Source organism: Lygodium microphyllum, chromosome 17, assembly GCF_053477565.2.
Source record: "Lygodium microphyllum isolate KBCC chromosome 17, Lygodium_microphyllum_v1.1.10, whole genome shotgun sequence".
NCBI lineage: Eukaryota > Viridiplantae > Streptophyta > Polypodiopsida > Schizaeales > Lygodiaceae > Lygodium > Lygodium microphyllum.
Genome location: NC_141151.1, coordinates 87,467,124 through 87,482,399, shown reverse-complemented (window position 1 = coordinate 87,482,399; position 15,276 = coordinate 87,467,124). Strand labels below are relative to the sequence as shown.

The window sequence follows — 15,276 nt, the reverse complement described above, 5'->3', positions numbered from 1 at the left end:
CAACCTCATTGCCATTGAGTTGTAGACAATACTTACATTCATGAGGACCTAAAATTTTGAAACCATTACATTGTTGTGTATTTTTCAACAAAGTTGTATCTACTCTAAATAAGCCAAAAACTCCCCCTAATAGATAGCATCAATTTTTATTGAGAGTCCTTAAGGTCTTCAATGATCTCGAGGGGGGGGATCCACCTTATAGAACATGTAAGATACCACGTGAGTTCAAAAGAAAGGGTATTATATTTAGTCAATTCTATAGGATTATATTTACAAAATGTATTTTTTTTAAAAATTACAATAAGTTTAGTAAAGTAAAAGGGATCAATTTAAAGCCTTATAACATGTAAAGAAAGGGTGTTTCTTAATATTCTTTGAATGACGTTATATAGATGGTTTCTTATAAGGGGACTCCTTGAGCAATAATCATAAATTTGACTTCAACATATAATGAATGGATCCCAAAAAGGCATTAAATAAGAAGCAACATCAAAATATTGATTTTTGACTGAGAGTTACCCATAAGCACATACTTTGAGGTTTTAATAATCAACGGATACAAGAGCATACCCAAGGCCCACAAAATTTTACAAAAGGCAAAATACCACGATGTATATATCTATATATTCGAACGACCTTATAATTCTTATGGGAGGAAACCTCAACAGGGCAACTACTTAGAATAGAAATTGTCTATCCATTATACTTACGAGGCAACGGCTACATGACCAGTGGAGTTAAGCCGCTATAAGAAGATTGATAAGGCCAAAAGAGTAGGGTCATCACTAGCCTATAATGGTTTCAGAAGCCTGAGACCTTGACTAGAAAGGACAACAAGAGCATAAATCATAAGTGGTAGTGAGAGGGAAGTTGAAAGAGTGGCTTGTAAAGGATCATGAGGAGCCACCCCAGCTTTTTAGATTTCTCCTTCGAGATTGGTGCATCAATTTACAATCTTGTTTCATCTACCTGTCATCTCTTTTTGCATCAATTTGCCAATTCAAAACAAGGCATTATGGGCCTTTCATGCTCCATGGAAAATGTCCCGTATAATGTATAGTTTAGAAAACATTTATAGTGCTATGAATTTATGAAATGTTCTTAAGGGAGTTTGTAGATTATGGTGAGTCTTCAGTGATACCTTGATGGTACATGAAACTCTATTACTTCTAGTCTACTAAATGTTATTGATGCTTCACGATCCTTGGAGATTGCTTCATGTTGTCTCTTGGTAGCAGATGAATACAAGCATGCTCACCTTAATTCGAGAATATGTCACTTGCATGTGTATAATTATCTTGATGGGTTATTCCACATGGATCCCCGTTTGATAGAATATCTTGAATCCATTTGTTTGGTGGCTAGATGGTGATATTGGGGCCAGCATTGTTGGGTATTCTTGTTATTTGTATTCTTCTTCATTTCCAAGTAGACCATTGTGAAAAAAATATGTACTTCTTGAGCCTTAACACCAAACCACAACACTATCACCAGCACTTCTTTTTCTCTTCTCATCGGGTTGTGGATAGGGTTTTCCCTCTCATGGCTCACACATCTTCTTGCAAGCTCTTCACTTGAGAGTGCCCCCCTAGCCCCTTTGGGCTTCTTAGCGTTATTATCTTTTAATGCAATACTAAACATTATCTTCCTAATCTTATTAATTGCTAATGTCAATATAGACTTTGAATGTGCAAATGCATATACAAATATTTTTTTATCCAACGTATCATGAGTTTTCACCTTGGTCTTATACTCATTATCTAAGCTTGAATGAAACCTTGAACCTTCTGAGAGTCATCCAATCCATCAAGTTTGAGAATCATTTCTAGTATAGTTGGAGATCCACCATCGTGCTCTTTATATTTCCAAAATGATATAAACAAAAAAATGTAAACAAACAAAAAGGGAGAGAGATGAAACACAAGCATAATCACAATGAAGAATTAAGCACACAAAGAAGTAGGGTTAAAATTCCTTCTTATTTCTTCTTCTTCCACAAAAAAACCTTCGTGTACAACATAATAAAAGATCAATATGAATATATTAAAACATATGTACATGTGGTTACAAAGTGTGAACCCGCTAAGGAGAGATGAGGCAACACAATGAATGTGACATAACCAAAAGTGAACTACTACGTGGTTGTGGCTACTATAAATTGTGATACTCTTTTATATTGCAATGTTTACTTTCAAACTTGGAGTTCTATATGGTGCACAAACAATGTATGCTCAATAGCGCAACTATCTAATAGTCTACTCACTAAAAACCTACAAAGTGTGCTATATAGCAAAAGTGTCATACAACCTATGTCCTTTGTACACTACCATATACCACATGCCGCCAACATTACGGTATATGATATTCCATACATGTCTTCTTATTGTACTCCATGAGCAATTTGCTACATTTGTGCTATGCAAACTAGTGAATACTTGATTTAGAGGTTTTGTACGATTTCAATGAAAACTTTATTAGCAATGCACCCTTTCATGAAGCACTTTTCCATAGAATACCTAATATATCATCAAGTCAGAGGAAGAAGGTACATACTCTTTTACCAAAAGTCAAATATTTCAAGTGTCTTCAATTTTGTTATGCTACTGTCTCATACAAGCTACATAGCTTGGAGAACTAGCACATCGTTGCATGTTTCCATTCCATCATCTATCTTTGTATGATTGCTTGCAATTTTGTAAAGAACTTGGGGAACATTTCACATCTTTAGAAATTTTGGCGTTTTGATATATCTTTATCACCATTCATTGCCCTCATAAATAAAGATTTGATAAAGAGTTCATTGCTTGCTTTAGGATTTTTCAACCCATCAAATGAGTATGCAAGAAATGATGTCGCATGCAATTTTCTAGCTTTTTTGTACACAATCTTCTTTTCAAACTCTTTTAGCCTTTAGTATAACAAACATAACTATTTTCCAAATCATATAAACCTCACCTTGCCCGGTACATTGGGAGATATTTAATTGGGAGATATTTAACTTCTTCTTTCTAGGAAATGCATGATAGCGGTTCAAAACGCCATGCAATATCTTCCTTCAACTTTGTTTATCTGATTTTAAATTATGTAATAAAGACTCGCGCGAGTTCTTTGAAGATGAAAGCCTTGTAAACACATTTCTCAACTTTTCAAGGGGGGAGGTTCAAGTCCCGTTATAAAACATAAGATTGATTTTCCAAGCAAAAAATCAAAAGATCGTTGAGACAATCAATCCATAATCACGCGAGCCTTCAAGATATATAAATTCAACTAACTCGATTTTACCTTGTAAATTGTTCAATTAACTTGATGTTGCTTTATTGATAGATCATAAAAATTAGTAAAATGTTACGTAAATTCTAATATATTTCAAGGGCATAGTCCACTTGGTTAAGGCTTACAACTACCACCAAGGGTGTATGAGTTCGATGCCTGCTCTCCCCAAAGCCCCGCCAGGCTCCCGCACTGGGACAGGTTCAGGCTCGTCAGGGCGGTCAGCTGCCCCATCTCCGGGGGCAGCCCCGCCAGGCTCCCGCACCCGGACAGGCCCAGCTCCGTCAGGGCGGTCAGCTGCCCGATCTCCGGGGGCAGCCCCGCCAGGCTCCCGCACCCGGCCAGGCCCAGGCTCGTCAGGGCGCCGATCTCCGGGGGCAGCCCGCCAGGCTCCCGCACTCGGACAGGCCCAGCTCCGTCAGGGCAGTCAGCTGCCCGATCTCCGGGGGCAGCCCGCCAGGCTCCCGCACTCGGACAGGCCCAGCTCCGTCAGGGCAGTCAGCTGCCGGCGGTCAGCTGCCCGATCTCCGGGGGCAGCCCCGCCAGGCTCCCGCACCCGGACAGGCCCAGCTCCGTCAGGGCGGTCAGTTGCCCGATCTCCGAGGGCAGCCCCGCCAGGCTCCCGCACCCGGCCAGGCCCAGGCTCGTCAGGGCGGTCAGCTGCCGATCTCCGGGGGCAGCCCCGCCAGGCTCCCGCACCCGGACAGGCCCAGCTCCGTCAGGGCGGTCAACTGCCCGATCTCCGAGAGCAGCCCCGCCAGCTCGTCAGGGCGGTCAGCTGCCCGATCTCCGGGGGCAGCCCCGCCAGGCTCCCGCACCCGGCCAGGCCCAGCTCCGTCAGGGCGGTCAGCTGCCCGATCTCCGGGGGCAGCCCCGCCAGGCTCCCGCACTCGGCCAGGCCCAGGCTCGTCAGGGCGGTCAGCTGCCCGATCTCCGGGGGCAGCCCCGCCAGGCTCCCCGCACCCGGCCAGGCCCAGCTCCGTCAGGGCGGTCAGCTGCCCGATCTCCGGGGGCACCCGGACAGGCCCAGCTCCGTCAGGGCGGTCAGTTGCCCGATCTCCGAGGGCAGCCCCGCCAGGCTCCCGCACCCGGCCAGGCCCAGGCTCGTCAGGGCGGTCAGCTGCCGATCTCCGGGGGCAGCCCCGCCAGGCTCCCGCACCCGGACAGGCCCAGCTCCGTCAGGGCGGTCAACTGCCCGATCTCCGAGAGCAGCCCCGCCAGCTCGTCAGGGCGGTCAGCTGCCCGATCTCCGGGCGGACGGTCAGCTGCCCGATCTCCGGGGGCAGCCCCGCCAGGCTCCCGCACCCGGCCAGGCCCAGGTGCGTCAGGGCGGTCAGCTGCCCGATCTCCGGGGGCAGCCCCGCCAGGCTCCCGCACCCGGCCAGGCCCAGGCGCGTCAGGGCGGTCAGCTGCCCGATCTCCGGGGGCAGCCCCGCCAGGCTCCTGCACCCGGCCAGGCCCAGCTCCGTCAGGGCGGTCAGCTGCCCGATCTCCGGGGGCAGCCCCGCCAGGCTCCTGCACCCGGCCAGGCCCAGCTCCGTCAGGGCGGTCAGCTGCCCGATCTCCGGGGGCAGCCCCGCCAGGCTCCTGCACCCGGCCAGGCCCAGGTGCGTCAGGGCGGTCAGCTGCCCGATCTCCGGGGGCAGCCCCGCCAGGCTCCCGCACCCGGCCAGGCCCAGGCGCGTCAGGGCGGTCAGCTGCCCGATCTCCGGGGGCAGCCCCGCCAGGCTCCCGCAATCGGCCAGGCCCAGGCGCGTCAGGGCGGTCAGCTGCCCGATCTCCGGGGGCAGCCGTGCCAGGCTCCCGCACCCGGCCAGGTTCAGGCTCGTCAGGGCGGTCAGCTGCCCGATCTCCGGGGGCAGCCCCGCCAGGCTCCCGCACCCGCCCAGGCCCAGGCGCGTCAGGGCGGTCAGCTGCCCGATCTCCGGGGGCAGCCCCGCCAGGCTCCCGCACCCGTCCAGGCCCAGGCGCGTCAGGGCGGTCAGCTGCCCGATCTCCGGGGGCAGCCCCGCCAGGCTCCCGCACCCGTCCAGGCCCAGGCGCGTCAGGGCGGTCAGCTGCCCGATCTCCGGGGGCAGCCCCGCCAGGCTCCCCCACCCGGACAGGACCAGCTCCCTCAGGGCGGTCAGCTGCCCGATCTCCGGGGGCAGCCCCGCCAGGCTCCTGCACCCGTGCATGGAACGTTGTTGAATCTGCATTAAAAGAAACTAAGTTACTAACAAATTTCTTTATTTAACATATTAGCAAATAGATGCTCATACAAACCCACTTCAAAGTTCACTTTGTTTCAGGTAATGGTTAGTATTTTCAACTCTCTCTCTCTCTCACACACACACACACCAACAAATATTGCTGAAAGTCAAGAATAATTAGATGTACAAGAGGCCATCTGGCCAACATACAAAAGCCATGTTCACTAGTATAGCATGATTACAATCATGTTCTCCTTGAATCAAGGGGCCAAAAGATCAAGGGGATGGTATTTTTAAATAGGCAAGACTTAAGAGACAGTACAATGCATGTTGTATACAGGTTTGGATACAGAGGCCCAATACATTTGGGTACCGATATGCATGGATGTACTTAAGAGAGTTGTGTTGTGTGCGGCTATTTGCAATTTTCCACCCACTTATTGAGGTGCAGTAAATTGGGAGAGTGTTCATACATGCCGATGTATGAGAATATCATGAGGGTCACTAGCATGGAAATATTTTGCATGATGTATGAGAATATCATGAGGGTCACTAGCATGGAAATATTTTGCATCTAGAGACTTCAATGCACATCTTGGTAGAGAGCAGACAATGATATATGACACACAAGAGGCCATATACCGAAGTTTGTGGTAGAGGAGTTGGATATGCAAAGAGCGGCTCAAAACATAGGGGGTATGATGGAGCATGTTACTGGGTTAATTCTTGCATCGGGATGTTCATGGGCTGGTTTCTGAGCCACCAAAATTAGGGTTGGACTAGAGAAAACATTGTGCGTGAATCCCAATTTTGTCTTCCTAAAAAGACCCAAAAAGCATTATTTTCTTATTACATCCCATTCATCTTTGATTAATTCTATTTTTGCCCTCACACTACTGTCCACCCCCCATTTGGAGCTGTTGCTGGACATTATTCAGTTGTGACTACTATTCCTACATGCTGCCACCTGCTTAAAGGATATCATCACCAATGGACAGCTTCATCCAGTCTGCTAGCCAACCCCTATCATGAACCTTGAGTAGCAGTTGTCATCTACTATCAACATTATCACAGACTACTCCAAGTTGCTTTTCTGTTTTTTATTTTCAGCCTACACATGCCACTGAGCTAAAGCCATCACTATCACATGCTTTATGATCTAGTGATATCACTGTCTTCATCACCAAAGCTCCATTTCTTAGCCATTGTCCTATGCTTTACCACCACTTATTATTCCAGCATTTGACTGACTATGGATGATTGCATTTTGCTCCCTCTGCTGTAATCAACATCATCATCTAGCCTAATGAACTATTGTTACTAAATTTTAGGATCCATCATGAGTACAATACACTCTCAAAGCTATTCATGGCTCCTCCAACACCACTCTCAGCTCAACTCATCCCCGATCCTGGAGACATAGAGGTTTGAAACCCCCAAGTATGTCATCCCCAATCCATTCATTCATCTGTGCATTTTGCATCTTGAGTTTCTACATCAATGTGTATCCTTCACATGGTATAAGGGCTAAGTACTCACATTCATACCTAAGCCTTGATGAGAAAGCTTGAGTATTAAATTATTGCGCCACTGTCTTCTACCAACTATCTTCCCTCGTTTTTTCCACCCAGCCATGCTTAGGAGAATTCAGGAACCATGCGTGTCTAGCATGTTGCCAGCTGTCAATTTCTTAGGAGTTGTACTAATTAATAACTCTCTTTCGAATTGCTTTGTTCCTACTTTCATTCCTAAGCCCCCCGAACTCCATACGGGCGCCCAAGGCTCTTGGACGATCATCTCTCGTGTTGTTTTCCCATAAGTTACATGCATTAATGTAACATTTCCTCCCCCTTAAGAATCGGTTTCGTCCTCGAAAGCGATACTTGGAGCTCCAACTGTAAATTGGGAAACCCTTTCCTTAAAGTACTTACTCGCTCCCATGTTGAGCTTTCTTCTGAATAATCTTTCCATTTCACCATATATTCTTGATAAATAGTATTTCTTCTTCGTCTGTTACCCACCCTCTTAAGTATTGTGAAAGGACCACAATACCCAAGTGAAAGCTTTAGACATCGTCCCATTTTCATGGTTTTAATTTTTTCCAGGCACCTTAAGATATACCAATTCCCCCTCCTCAAAGGAGATGTTTCTTCGGTGAGGATCTGCATAAGCTCTAGCTCGATCTTAAGCTTTCTTAATATTTTCTTGAGCAAATTTTACCATACTATTCATATCCTCCAAAAAATCCTTTACTGCCTGAACCCTTTCCTTATGCAGTCCTATTGCATAGGGAGCTTTGGGCTGAAACCCATACATAAGCATAAATGGACTATATCCAGTGGAAGACTGTTTGGCACTATTATATGCAAACTCTGCTATCGGTAAATACTCTTCTCAATTAGTTTGCCTTTTACTTATATATGCTCTGAACATATCTTTAAGGATTTGGTTAACTCTTTCAGTTTGCCCATCAGTTTGCGGGTGCTCCGCTGTGCTCTACTAAGTTTAATATCCAACTTCCTAAATACAACGTGCCAAAATTGACTATCAAATTTTCTATCCCAATCAAAAACTATATTTGCCGGAGGGCCATACACACTCGGTATATGTTCTCTATGAACAATCTAGTCAATTCTGATGTTTTAACATCAGCTGAAGTTGGAATAAACCTACCCAATTTGGTTAACCTATCCACAATTACCCACACAGAGTCGTGCCCCCTCTGTGTCCTGGGTAACGCAACAATAAAGTCCATGGAGATACTCTCCCATTTTCTCGAAGGAATCTCTAATGGGTGGAGAAGTCCTCCTCTTTTCAATCTTTCAGCTTTATTAACCTCGCATTTATTACATTTGACCACATAGTCAAGGACATCCTTATTCATTCTAGGCCAATAGAACTGCCTTTTAATAAGACTATAAGTCTTATTAACTCCTAGATGTCCCGCACTAGGGGTGTCATGACACTTAAAGAGTATCTGGCGCCTTATTTCTTCAACTTTCGAGACACATATCCTACCCTTGTAGAGTAAATAACCATTATCAATGGTAAAATTCTTCCACTTGAATCCCATTTGAGCAACCCCTGATGCTCCATTTCGTTGTTAAACATGCTCAGATGTTTCTTCCTCGGTGGAGGCTCTTCCACTTGGATCCCCATTTTCTATTGCTTCCCATATGTTGAAATATGCCGGATCAACCTGGCATTTGCCTTTTAAGGATTCAAGCAAATTGGAATTGAACTGAGAAAAACTCAATTCATTTATGATGGGCATTCTGTTGAGTGCATCAGCCACTATGTTACACTTTCATTTTCTATACCTTATCTCATAGTCGAACTCTTGGAGGAGTTCGGCCCATCTAGCTTTACGCCCTTGTAGATCCGGTTGGTCATTAAGCCACTTAATGCTTTCATAATCCGACAAGATCAAAAGTTTGGCACCATAAAAATAGTGCCTCCATTTCTTCATTGCATGTACTATTGCATACAGCTCCCTCTCATAAACGGAATAATTCTGTTTTGAACGGTCTAATTTCTTGCTTTCAAAAGCAACCAGTCAACCCTCTTGTAATAAGACCGCGCCTACTGCCCTGTCACTGGCATCAGCTTCAACCAAGAATGGTTTATTGGGATCCACAATTAATATTACTAGAGCTGTAGCAATAGCTATCTTAAGTTTTTAAAAACTTTCGTTTTGTTCTGTTCCCCTATTAAATCTCTTCCCTTTCCCTTTAAGTTGGTCCGTCATTGGAAAGCTATCTTGGCATATTCTCGAATAAATCTACGATAAAATCCAGATAAACATAGGAAGATCTGTAGCTCTTCCAGGTTCCTTGGAGATGGCCATTCAATAATTACCCTTACTTCTTTTGGATCCATCTTGATTTCCTCTTTCGAGATAATATGCCCCAAATATTTGACCTCTTGTGCGAAGAATTCACATTTAGTTTTCTTCAAATAAAGGAAATGGATTCTTAACAATTGGAATACTAACTGTAAGTATTCCAAATGTTCTTCTCTTGATTTACTAAAGATCAAGATGTCATCCAAGAAGACTACTACAAAGTGTCTTGGAGAGGGTCGTAACACACTATTCATCACCTTCATAAAAGTAGTTGGTGCATTAGTGAGGCCAAAAGGCATTACCAAAAAAACATAATATCCATATCTTGTACGAAATGTTGTTTTAGGAACATCTTGGGCCTTAATTCTTACTTGGTGATAGCTTGATCTTAAATTAATCTTTGTGAAGAATTTTGCCCTTTGTAACTGATCAAAAAGATCTTCCATTTTGGGCATAGGAAATTTTTTCTTCACCGTTATTTTATTAAGTGCTCTATAATCAACACAAAATCGCATAGAACCATCTTTTTTCTTCACCAATAAAATTGGCAAAGCCCAAGGTGAATTGCTGGGTTATATAAACCCCTTATCAAGGTAATCCTTGATTTGTCTTTCAACTTCTTGGTGCTGTGTTTCACTTAGCCTGTAAGGTGGTTTAGAAACAGGGCGGGTATCCCTATCTATGTCAATTGGGTGATTTCCATCACCCCTATCTGGTGGAAGGCCAGTAGGTAAGTCAGATGGAAACATATCTTTAAATTCATCTAACAAACCACTTAATTCATTATTTACATTCAACTCACAAACATAAGAAAATTGTTGTTTTATATTACAAGAAGTAAAAGTGTCCTGTACAAGAAGGGACCATAACATGTATACCTCACAAGCTTCTTTCTTTATCAGCTTCTGAACTTCAAGGGAACACATCAAAGGATTATCAGATATTTCATGTTCACCTTGAATCACAAAAGTCTTACCATCCCTTTCAAATTCCAGTGTATTATGATGATAACTACGCTTTAAGGATGGTTCCATTCCCCATAGCCACTCCCTCCCTAAAGCAATATCGGCCCTTTCCATATTCATAATTTAGAAATCAAGCTTATCTTTATATCCTTGGATCTCAATTTCCAAATTGGATACTATTGTATCCCATATTTTATTATCCTGACCTTGCATCATACGAACAATATATTGATGCTCACTCTTTTGTTGGGGAAGTTTCAACTTTTTGACAAGTGTATAACTTATGAAGTTGTGGGTGGCAGAGTCATCAATCATGACTCTAATCCTCTTCCCACCTACCGATCCATGCACTCTAACTAAATCATGTGGCCCAAAGCATAGAAATAGGGAACGCCCGTTCTAGCACTTGGGAATGGATTAACACATTCCGGGAGGTCCGAGCCCAGAAAATGCTTGGGGAACGTTCCAGCCCGTTCCATGTCCCGTTCCTGCCCGTTTCGAGCCATTCCCTATTTGGAACAGCGGGGCATTTTTTTAAATTAAAAAATCGTTGATTGTGTCATATTCCACCTTGCACCTGCTGCCCAACTCCCACCTCTCGTGAATACTGTCGCGGCTTGCTTGTCGTGACTCTTGTCCCACCTCTAACTAGCTAGCTCGCTCCCGCCTCTCCCACCTCTCTTGCCTGCCTGACATGCCTCACGTCTCTCTCCACTGTCTGGTCGCCCGACTACCAGACCCGCCTCTCCTGCCTGCCAACCGCTTCTCCCACCTGCCTATAATTTCTAGATGAATTTAGACTTAAGTGTTCTATCTCTCTTTTTTCGTAAAAGGTAATTGTATTAATTACGAAAAAAGTACAAGTTTACATGATTACAAGATACACGATGGTTGTACGCCAGTGTGTGTCAATTGTTAGTACAAAACCTGGACAGAGATACACAAGTCATGGCAAAGACACAGTGGAAATTGCCATATGCCAGGGAAGTAAGTCTTCCCGAGGAAGCAAGTCAGAGTGCTGAATGAGATATATCTGCCAAAGCAAAAGGCCTTTAAGCCTGGCAATGTGTCTCAGAACATTAGATGCCGAATCAAAAAGAAAGGCATTCCGAGTAGTCCAATTGTGCCAACATCCCTAATATCTAAGAAAATGGAACAAGATCTTCATATGCAACTCTGCCAGTGCGGGGTATTTTGGGCGTACAAAAACCCAATCGAAAGGGCTCAGCGAGAAACCAACCACCGCTTGCCAAACCGTTGACAAAAGTAACCAGATATACTTAGCAAGAGGGCAAGAGATAAATCGATGACAGGTTGTTTCCACCGTGGTGGTGCAGAAGAAACAATTGCCATTAGAGATTCGAAGCTTGGAAAGGGCGGAGGCAAGAGGAAGACCACCAATCATCACCCTCCAAAGAAAGACCTTGCATTTGAAAGGTGTCTTGTTTACCCAACCCTCCATCATAGTTGCCTTCTACCATGAGTGAGATTTCCGCAACCCCCATACAGTATTGGCTTTAGTGACCAGCCATTGATGATCTTTAATCAGAAGATGGTACACCTAGTTAGCCGAGGCCTTTTCCGAATTCAACCGGCCTGCCAAGACCCAATCCTGCCAAGGGCGATCCACAACAAGGGCAGGAAAGGGTTGCCTGCTCTGGAGGACTAACAAAAGCTATTCCCACAAATCATGGTATCCCGGAGGGATTCAAAAAAGCCGCCTAGCAATGCGAAACGATATGAAGACATTACGACTGGCAAGGGTTGCATCTGCAACAGAAGTCAAGCCCAATCGGGCCATGCGGTTAAATTTTGGCCTGAGCTCTTGTTTGCCTTCCCATGAAAGTAATCTCGAGGCTGCCAACAATTCAAGTTGAAAAGAGTTAGTATGTAAGCGGGCCTCCGCTGGATGCCAACACGCCTTCTGGAGAACCAATTGCCAGGAGCCAACCAAGTGAACAAGCAGGGATGAAGAAGGACTCGAAAACCGAGAGTCTGCATTAAGAACATGCCACCAGGAGCTTCGAATTTGTGTATTACCATGCAGAAGCCCACGGTCCTCAAGAAAATAACGGGCTATCACAACCCACGGGTGCTACTCCACACACATGGCACGAAAAAGAGACCAACGAAGGGCCATCATATGAGTTTCGGCATCCAAAATGCCCCCCCACCCAGGTGTTTGGGAGTACATGTATGCGACCACGAAATCCACGAAATAACTACCTGCAATGACTTCTTCTTCCATAACATGAAACGAATGGGCCGCGTGAGAGCATTCAAAGTGGTAGGAGTCCAAGGCAGCAATGGCAAGAAATATGTGAGCATTGGCAGCATAATTATCTGGGCCACTTTGAGGCGAACATGGAAGGGCCAAGCTTGCGACTTCCAATACAAAAACTTCACTGCCAATTTCTGTGAAATCCACTATAGTAGTTGTTTTGGCCGAACATCAACACCCAAAGGGTACCCAAGATGCCTAACAATGGAACCACGGGGAATAACCTAGCCTTACCAACCCAGTGACTGTAAATCGGGCTCCGTGCAACTGAGAATGGCTGATTTGCAAGTATTGATATGAAGACCAAAAGCCTGGCCAAAGAGCGTCCAGACATCTAATGCTTTGCGAATATTGTCCTTGTTTGCACGTAAAATCATAAAGCTATCATCAGCCAAAGACTGACTAATGAAGTACTAACCAAAAGGAAGAGACAATCCGGCCAATGGAGCAAAAGCTGCCATGGAGGATAACATCGAAAGAACCGGATGAGTCGCCAGGGCAAAGAAGAGAGGACTCAGAGGATAACCCCGTCTCACAGAGCGTGCAAGGACAAAGGGCTCTGTAACACCGCCATTTATCATAACTCGCGAAGAAGCCGTAGCACTAATGGTGTAGATCAAGCGGGACATCCGAGTACCAAAGCCCATGGTAGACATAAGTTCTGCAATGAAAGACCAGTCTAAATAGTCAAAAGCCTTTTCCAGATCTAATTGGACCAATACCACTTCCTAACTAGAGTGCGTTGCATAGTCAATAGCCATCGAGAATACTAGGGCCTCTTCCCACATGACTTATCGCCAGGATTGGCTTCAAGATATGTGATCAAGAGGGGGATCCATAACCATTGGTGACAACTCTTCAATGCCTGTGCCTGGAGTGGAGACCATTCCCTTGTTGCCTGATCGACATTCTTCTTCAGCCAGAAGCTACTCTTTGGACAGGTACATAGGACGGTGGACTCTACACACTCAGAGCCCTTGCTACTAGTCTTCCACGAGCTTGGATTACTTCGGCATGCTCATTATGGGCATTTGAATCTTGATGCTATATGGCGGGCTTCAAGGAGAAGGATGGTTGAGGGACTTTCACCTTTTCCTCCCATTTACATACTAAGTCCCAGCTTCTTGAGGGCAAGCAGCATAGGCAACCTCATCCACAGGTAGCTACTCGGAGGGCATCTACACCACTAGAGTTGGTTCACACCAACATTTGCATACTAATGGGCATGGCCTCCCTTTGAAAAGGCCAAGTACCTTTTGTTGATTGTTGACGACTTTAGTTGTCATCTGTAGCCCTACTTGTTGGAGTACTCCTATGTGTGCAAGTGGAAGGCATTTGTGGAGCAGCGTTTGTGGAGAAGTAAACCTCCCTCAAAGTTTGCCATGTTTTAGCTGATCATGGTGGTGAGTTTTGTTCTAACCTATTTTCCGAGTTTTACTGGGATCAAGGTATTCGGGTGGAATATTCCCATCCAAAAACACCATCTAAAAATGATGTGGTGGAGTATGCCAATCGGTCCATCCTTGAGATGGCCCGATCAACATTGGAGCACATGGTACTTCCCCATTCCTTATGGGTTGAGATTGTGGCTACTATGGTCCATATCCGCAATCAATCACCTACTTCAAGGGAAAAAGAGAGGGGTGCTCCGAACAAGGAGTCCGAGTGAGGAACTCTGACCTCCAAGTCTCACTGTGGCTCAAAGAAATGATGAGAGGCCTCATCCTCTGAGTCAGTAAAGTCGAAAAACTAGTATTGAGACATATTCTAAACTTGTAATTACCCAGAAAAGCTTTGTTTGACAATCAACATCACTGAAACAAGAGGAAGTCGGCTACAATCAAGATGTAGATGTGCCGCCTGCACTAGAACGGCTATGGCCTGCACATAGATGCTATCGCCTACAATCAAGGACTGTCACCGAGGAGAAACTATCGCTAGGAAGCAGAAAAACCTATGTTCAGCCATATGCTATCATCTTGTCATGAGAGCTGTCACCTGGGCAGCAAAGGGTCTGATGTAGCCAAATGTTGTTGCCTATGTTGAGAGATAGGCATGTGAATCCTATGTATACAAGGGTGGATAAGGGGAAACCCTAACTCTAGCCATCCAGAGGCTATTTAGACAGCCAAGAGGTCACTCTCAAATTAAGGGAGAGTGTGCCAGTTGTACTTATGAACAACTCATTAAGCAAGATCTTCTTGTACTTGAGCTCTCTCTTCCTCTTGTGCACACTTTCTCTTAATCTCACTCTGATATTGCAACATGGTATCAGAGCCATCTCTAATCCAACAAGCTTTTTTCAACTCCATTTCCCACTAAGTGCACATGAGCATGCAATTTTCTCATAATATCCCTTCACCTCCATAGCTGTCAATCATATCTACCTTTGTTGGAGGACCTAAAGAGAACAAAAAAGAGCATATCTTACTTGGCTTTCTTCTAGAGAGTTGCTCCCCAACTCAAGGCGCTTTAGCACGCCACAACAAACTCCAACATTGGGCAACAAGGAAGGCAACATTGCGTGTTTTCTTAGATCAGTGCAATTTTTGACAATGTGGAGATTGAATTGATGGTTTCTTGAAATTCCTTCCCTTCTGCTCACACAAAGCAAAACCCTAACCGTGTAAACATTGGTTTTTTTTTAATTTTTCCACTCATTGAAATCGTCAATAGTGATTTTAATTACTAATTTAAGTCCTATGGAGTTTGTTGCACATCTAA

The 15,276-nt window shown here is 45.0% G+C and overlaps 1 protein-coding gene across 8 annotated transcripts in view; it reads right to left on the bottom strand.

The window, feature by feature from the left end:
* Positions 1–215: 215 nt before the first annotated feature.
* LOC148022121 (disease resistance protein ADR2-like) overlaps positions 216–15,276 on the bottom strand; it is a 44,863-nt gene continuing 29,802 nt past the window's right edge. For 3 of the 8 annotated variants that reach the window (XM_087697753.1, XM_087697755.1, XM_087697754.1), the window contains exon 5: positions 4,448–5,462. In XM_087697753.1, the coding sequence (XP_087553879.1) occupies positions 4,458–5,462 (1,005 nt within the window). In that variant the 3' untranslated portion in view covers positions 4,448–4,457. Of the gene's footprint in view, positions 3,817–4,447; positions 5,463–15,276 lie in introns of those variants that run through there. The other 5 variants (XM_087697759.1, XM_087697757.1, XM_087697760.1 and 2 more) reach the window with 5 other exon arrangements.